Source organism: Sinocyclocheilus anshuiensis, unplaced genomic scaffold (genome assembly GCF_001515605.1).
Source record: "Sinocyclocheilus anshuiensis isolate Anshui unplaced genomic scaffold, SAMN03320099.WGS_v1.1 scaffold160, whole genome shotgun sequence".
Classification (NCBI taxonomy): Eukaryota; Metazoa; Chordata; class Actinopteri; order Cypriniformes; family Cyprinidae; genus Sinocyclocheilus; species Sinocyclocheilus anshuiensis.
The window spans coordinates 777,900-785,745 of NW_015554119.1; the positions used below are offsets into that span (position 1 = coordinate 777,900).

A 7,846-nucleotide genomic window follows, 5' to 3' on the forward strand; every position below is an offset into this window, starting at 1 on the left:
GTGGCTTTTGTCCACGGTACACCTTCCTCTTCCTCCTCATCCTCTCGTTTGTTCACCCCAGGGCCAGGTTTAGACCACCGAGATGTAACGCGAGATTATGTTGTGCTCCAAAGACCCGGTGGAAACACACGTGGAAACTTAACTCTTTCAATGGGTAAGGGTCAAGGAATCTAGTCTGTGGTTAATTCTTTAAAAAAGTTAAGACATAAGAGCTTAGATAAGACTTTCTTTCTCTGACTAAAATCGCTGAAATATGATCCATTCATAAGGCCATCTGATAATGTTTAACTCTGTGTGCAGCCTCGCAAACTATACTTGCTTTGCTGCAATGTTTGATGTACATGATAGGCCTATATATATATATATATATATATATATATATGTATACATACATACACACACACACGAAACCACACACTTATTTTATTTTATATTATATATTATACATACATACATTATTTGTTTATGTAGGTTTATAAAACATTTATTAACCAAATCCAAAATCAATAAATTAAAAAAAATCTATATTATAATTATCTTATTTTACTCTCTATATATAAACTTTATTTATATAATGATTTATATATACAGTTCACATTTTCTGCCTTATATATAGATTTACATATAGACTTTAATATATATATATATATTTATATTTTTATATACTAGGAGAGCAACTTTATTTATATAGGCCTAATATAGACTTATTCTTTACGTATATAAACTAGACTGACCTAAACCTAAATATTAAAGGTATTTCAAACAAATTTATCCAGTTAGCCAGGTGAAACGCATTCTTATTTGACAATGAAGTCGTTCTGGTCCATCTGTATGAATTAATAAATCATTCTTTGTCGCTAATGATTTGAATTTTTAATAATTGTGTCTATTTTTAGTTGAAATAAACCAAAAAGAGCCCCCTTTTGCTCTTCAGGTAAAGAATTGTGTTGGGCTGGACTAAACAACATAATAAACTGACACAAAGTATTTGAAATACTTTGAAAATAAGTGAGATAATACGTATTACTAAGATAAAGCTATAAATATATCAACTATTTTGTTATTTTGGTGTAGTATCTATATATTGGATTGCATGGGGGACTGAATTTAATTTTTATTTATTTTAATTATTTGTTTTCTTATTTTCTTGTTTTGTTTTTATTATTATCATCTTGTGACTATGTTGTTGAAAATTGTTGTAATTAAATTTAAAAAGCCAGAATAAGATGTGCATGTGCTTGTGGTTTAGTTCACGCACACACACACACACACACACACACACACCAAATAAATATATAAAATAAAAAAAATACTCCATGGTCGTTTAATTTTCTGACAACCCAGTCTTTATTAGATTTGCTCCCTGTGTACATATTAAAATGACTTCTTGTAAATCTATACAAAATTATTTTTTTTGACAGTTTTCGGAACAATCTGTGCTCTTACATTGCTAGTTTATTAGTATTCCTCCACAGAGACATAAACATCAGAGATTCTATCAGAAATTACAATTGTCTGTACAGTCTCAAATCATTGGGTGGGCAGAAAATATCTCATTCTGTGACATTTCAGGCCGGCGTTTATCTGAGAGCAAGAGGGAAGGTTCTCGTTGCAGCAGCTGCAGTCTTTCAGTCAGTGCCAAGGATGGGGACACCATGTGGCCAAACCAGTGGAACCATCACAGGTTTGACAGATCAACATTTTCACCAGACCCAAATCGTGTAGCTTTCTCAAAATTCCTTCTTTTAGTTCTACTCTCTAAGTTTAATGTGTCACTCAAAACAAAATATATTTAGGCCCTACGCAAACAGACAAATGTATGAGATACGCAGTTCTAGAACCTCACTGTTCATCATGCATTTCCATCTAAATTTGGTCAAATTAATATATCAAACGATACAAAAGTTCTAGAATTAGGACAAAGTTAAAAAATGGAATGTACAGCAAACAGCCAAATAATTTAATCTGCATCCCAGAACCCTTAGAAAGGAACCTTCACCATATGAGAGAGAGAGAGAGAGAGAGAGAGAGGACGAGAGGGACGTGTCAATGTGTTTTAATGGGATGTGAAACTCTGGTTATCTTGACTGTCTCAGGTGGAACTATTTACGTCTCTCCAGGAAAAATCTGCAATGAGACACAAAAATTATATAGTTAATATATCAGTTATTCAATTATATCAATTATAATGTCTTATGAGTTTTATGTCTTTTTTGTTTTCTTTGTTGAACAATAGCTCTGTTCCAAAACCAAGTGTGCTGCCTACCTAGACAGCATTTCCAATGCACAATACATGCTTGAGCCAAATTCTAAATGGGCTACTTTATGCTAGGACATCAGTGAAGTCATGAATGTTGTTGTTATTGGGGCAGTAACACCGCAAGACTCCAGAGGGCGATACAGGTGACTTCAAATGTCTGTGTTGGGTATGTCATCCATCTTTTTTTGGAACGCGGAAGTAAGCCAGTTTGCAATATCAAGAAGCACAACGGACTGTTTGACATGTATAAATGACTCGCATGTAAATTTCTTTATCCACAAATGTAAAGAGGCATTGAAAAAGACTTTGCTCATTTTAAGACAGAAATAGGTCACTACCGTCATACAATAACAGAAACGAGAAATAAAAAAGCAAAAATAGAGTGAACTGTAAACTACTAAACTTTACTGTAAATCCTTGAATGTAGGCTACTTTGATTGGTTGATTTATAATGCACAAAATGCATGTTAATTGCTTATCAATATGCTGATTTACCCTTTATTATTATTGTTTGTCTTAGAATTTGATTTGATACAACTGATATGCTATAATTGCCTTCAAATGTACATTCATTGTTCAGGAGACTGCAATATAAAAATGTGAAAAAAACATAAAGTTAGAAGTATGATTACTTATGATTATAGATGAAGTAACCAGAGACAATGGGGTAAGAGACCGGCGCTTTTATGACAACGGTAAGAATAGAAATTGAAATATGTTGTCTTTAAAAACATAAAGTAAGGCCTATGTAGAGCTTTTAATATATGATTACGTAACCTGTTACAGTGCTTTTGTAGAGTCCTGGTCGCTAGGAGCTTGGCATAGGGGTTTTGCTGCCATCATCTGATCCTGCAGAAAGGGAGGAACAGAGATTAGCATGTGTAAAGATCTCTTTTGACCTCCCATTCCCTGAAAAGTAAGTGTTTTAAGAAGAGTCATTACCTTGTGTTGTGTCATCAAGATGATCTGGTTCGTGTGTTTTAGAAGCAGCATCTGAAAAAAAATAAGTAAATAAATAAAAAAATAGGATGTGACAAGTGTTATCATTTCTCATGAAATCAGAAGTCACAGTTTTAAGTATGAAATGAAACAAAATATATTTGAGACAAAATTATGTACATGTATGGATTTGGCAGACTAGTGCCAGATCTATACTCTTACTGTATCACTTACTGTATCTGTTCCACTTATGTCTGATAAGGAATTTTGGGAGAAAAATCTGAGACAACTATGATGTGAGGAGGCAAATGAGTGAGTGACTTACCTGTGCCATCTTCAACCCTGACTTCATCATCATCTAGACAGAAAGAAGCGTTTTGAAAGAATTGAGGCAGTCAATTCACAATTTCCCAGAATTCTTTGAGAATTCAGCCCAATCAGAGAGTAACAGGTAACAATCATTCATGTCTTTAGCACAAATGGTGAGTTGTGTGCCAAAATATAATACTTGAGGTGTGTAAGCAATAGTAAAGCTGAAAATGAAGTGCTTTAGACCCATGAGACGTACCGTCTGCAGCGTCATGGCTGTCTGCATCAGTGTTTTCATCAGTGTGTTCCTCTAGAGATGGCAAAAAATTGAAAGTACATACATTTAATGCATTTTACATCACAAAGGCATCACTTCATTCTTACATAACTGAGCTCATAGACTTATTTACCGTTTGATGTTGTAGCATCTGTTGAGTCATTGTCATGATCATCTAGAAGAAGAAAAAGATAAATATCAATTTCATCATGTCTTACATGTTTTAGTGACACTATATCTCACAATTGGGACTTTATATCTTACAATATGACTTTATATGTCCATATGTGACTTTGTATCTTCAGTTGTTTTTTTTTCTGTCCATACTTGAATCAAAAATGCTGTGCAATGTAACTTCGTCCTCCAGTGATGGCCATTCAAAAGTAACTTGCATTTTTTTGCAAACGACATACTTAGATAAAACTCACAAATATTTCATTCATTGTTTAACCAGTGCTAGATTCTTTTATGAAAGCTTTATCATTTTCCATGTCTGTTGTGAAGACAAGTGAAAAAACCCTCAGATTTACATGGAGTATAACAATTTATTGCCTGTTGTGTTGTACATCACATCTGCTTCGCAGTTAGCATTGAAATTAAGGTGTTTTGTGTAAACAGTAAATGTTGTAGTTTGTCTTACCGCTGGAGTCAGAGTCATTTGTCTCTATTGATGCACCATCAGGAGACTCTGTAGGTTTAGACATTCATTTATTAGAAATTCACAGCTTTTTTCTGTAACAGTACAGACTGCCGGTGAATTTATATCTACGGAAGCCCCTTTTGTTTATTTTTCTATTTCACAGTGACTTTAAATCTTCATTTATGACTTTATGTCTTTGTAATTATGACGGTAATACTTTATTTTAAGGACCAGCTATTAACTAGTTGCTTATTAGCATGCATATTACTAGCATATTGGCTGTTTATTAATATTTATAAAGCACATATTAATGCCTTATTCTGCATGGCCATATTTTAGATCCCTTAATCCTACCCCATACCTAAACTTAACAACTACCTTATTAACTATTAATAAGCAGCAATTTCGGAGTTTCTACAGGGGAAACTCTTAGTTAATAGTGAATATGTGTTCCCTATTCTAAAGTGTTACCATTATGACTTTATATATATATCTTCAATAATAACTTTACATCTCAGAATATTACTTCGTCAAAATGTGATCTCACAACCTTGACTTTTTCATCTTCAATTATGACTTTATTTTTGACAGTTTTTACTTTATATCTCACAATCATGATTTTACATCTTCATTTATGAATTTATCCCAATTATGACTATATCTCACAATTGTGACTTTCTTTATTAAATTGTGACTTTTTATCTCACAATATGACTTTATGTGAAAATGTGACTTTATATCTCAAAATTGTGACTTTATCTTCAGTTGTGACTATATCTCAACATGTGACTTTATATTGTCAACTGTTGCATCTTAAATCTGAAATTGACTTGATATCATGCAATTATGACTTTATACCTCAATATGTGACTTCATATCTTTAACTGTCTTTATATCTCACAATATGACTTTAAAACTCAAAATTGTGACTTTATATAACACAAAATGACTATGTCCTGCAATTATGGCTTTATATTATGACTTTATATATCTCATTTGAGACTTCATACTGCACAATGTGACTTTATTCTTATTTTAAACATTCTCACAATTATCTGGATTTATTTTTTACTCTGAGCTACAAATGGTCTTCCATATTTATTATCAGTAAATACCTTGTTTCTCCTTTTCCACGCTGGAGTCATTGTCTTCATCAGTATCTAGAGCCATAAAAGCATTAATCAGTCGATTGATATTGTGGTTTAATGACCGTAAAAGGTGAAGGCTTGAATGTTTACCTTCCCCTCCTGTTTCTGAGCTGTCTGTGTCGCTCTTGCTGTCGCTGTCGGAGCTTTCTGTGTCTGTGGACTCTGTGCTGTTCTTCTCTTTGTCCTGCTCTTTATCTTTGCTGTCAGAGTCCGAGTCTGAATTTGAGTCTAGACTGGAGCTGTCAGACTCAGGGTTGTCTTCCTGCTTGTCTTCTGTCATTTCCTCCAGTGGACTTTCGTCAGACTGACTGGCTGTGGCGTCTTCTTTTGAGCTGGTGTCTTCCTTGTCCTGCTCGTCTGGTTTGGATTGGTCCTCTTTATCTTTTCCCTCATCGCTATCGCTGCCCGTCTCATTGGTGTCCTCCTTCTCATTGGCGTCCTTCTCCCTGTCTCTATCATCTTCAGTGTCTTTCGGGTCGCTGCTGTCCTTGTCTTTATCCTCAGCGCTGTCCTTGGCGTCTGCTGCATCAGGGGAATCTGCCGTGTCTTGATCGCTGCTGGTGTCTGCGTCGCTGTCAGAGTCCTGGTCCTTCTCTTTCTTCTCCGTGCTGTCGGTGTCTTTCGATTCTGAATCTTGGTCTTTGGAGTCGTCTGAAAGTTTCACCTCATCAGTGTCTGAGTCGCTTTTGTCTGGCGTCTCAGAGGTTTCTTGACCCTCGTCTTCTGAGTCTTTACTGGAGTCATTACCGGTGTCTTTCTCGTCTTTCTCGCCACTCTTTTCATCCGAGTCGCCATCTGGTTTGTCTTTGTCAGAATCTGCATGTAAAAAAAAAACCAGTATTTTATTATTATATATCATTAAACTGACATAAATCATTATAATTACAGACAAAAGTCTTGAAACTTGACTTACAGGCGAATTAAATGAAAAAAGTACCATGGTTTGGTGATTGCATCAGATGATACTAATATACTATGATACAGAATTGAATGTGAAATATACCATGATACTTCCAAGAATACCATGGTACTACCTTTGTACCGTGGAAATACCAAGGTACATTGACGTTATACCATGGTTTTATTCATGAATTATTTACATAGCAAGGAATTTTAAAGATTGCATGTCAAAAAACATGGTATTGCCATGGTACATGTGAAAAAAAAGAAATGGTTTTACCATGGTTCCATGTACAAAATGTTTATTTTACTAGTACTTTATTTATTTAAATAGGGCTACTATATTTAAATAAAACAACTGATAAATCATATCACTTTTATGTGAATAAGTTTATAATGTTAATTTGTTTCTCCTAACCAGATTAGACGTGATAAATACTAAAATCATTAAAAAAGCTTATTGCTTTTAAAAAAAAATATATATATATATATTGTTCCAGCACCACATATATATATACATATATATATATATATAGTGGCACGTGATTGTAGGCCAGGCGAGCGAGGACCACATGGTGCAGCGGGTGAGCCAGGCCGCCCTGGAAAAGCTGGTCCTCCTGGACTTCCTGGATTTTGTGAAGCAGCTGCATGTTTGGCAGCCTCCGCCTACACTTCTCCCAGACTACAAGAGGCGGGAACAGTCAAGGGCCCATCCACTTAAATCAAGCCCTCTACTGGGGCATAAGAACATCTTGGAGAGAGAGTCAGAAAGAAACAATGAAAGGGGGAAGAAGCATGGAAAGAGAGGCACACAGGCCTTTTCTTCATTGGACACCTTGTGAGGGGGGAGGGAACAGCCGCTGTCTGATATTGTGAAATTTTTGTATGCATTAGGATTGTTTATGAATGATTTGACATTTGAAAGGAAGTTTTAAGTTGGCAATGTTAGCCGCTGCTGCTCTGTCCCACCTCACAGTACAGAGAGATGTGAGAACATTGCTAGTGACATCACTGATGACATCATCATCATGCGCCCTGGACTAGAAGAACTGTGAGAATGAGGTTCAAACAAAGGTGCTGTTTTTTTTATTTTTTTAAACTGTTATTTGTTTTATGAATCTGATCCAAACTTCTAAAAGATAAAGGATGATGGTGATATTTTTTACATGCCAGGAAGTTCCCCTATAATTGAACCAATAAAAAAAATATTTAAAGCTACTTTATTAATAGATTCATTTACCTTGTGCTTCAGTGATCAGCTTCCCTGGCTCGAGAGGATACCTCATGTGTACATTATGCCCCTGTTTGTATTGTGCCTGTCTGCACCATGAATCAATGCCTTTGATCTGCTCTTCTAGGTGAGATGGCGACAT

The 7,846-nt window shown here is 35.1% G+C and overlaps 1 protein-coding gene across 1 annotated transcript; it reads right to left on the reverse strand.

Moving 5' to 3' along the window:
• Positions 1 to 1,408: 1,408 nt before the first annotated feature.
• LOC107669938 (protein starmaker-like) lies at positions 1,409 to 7,846 on the reverse strand. The gene is made up of 10 exons (XM_016462375.1): positions 7,714 to 7,846; positions 5,664 to 6,389; positions 5,541 to 5,585; positions 4,426 to 4,473; positions 3,919 to 3,960; positions 3,768 to 3,818; positions 3,525 to 3,557; positions 3,203 to 3,253; positions 3,038 to 3,109; positions 1,409 to 2,127 (listed from the first exon to the last, which is right to left on the reverse strand). Exons 1-9 carry the CDS (start codon positions 7,844 to 7,846, stop codon positions 3,069 to 3,071), a joined length of 1,170 nt encoding a protein of 389 aa, XP_016317861.1. The 3' UTR covers positions 1,409 to 2,127; positions 3,038 to 3,068.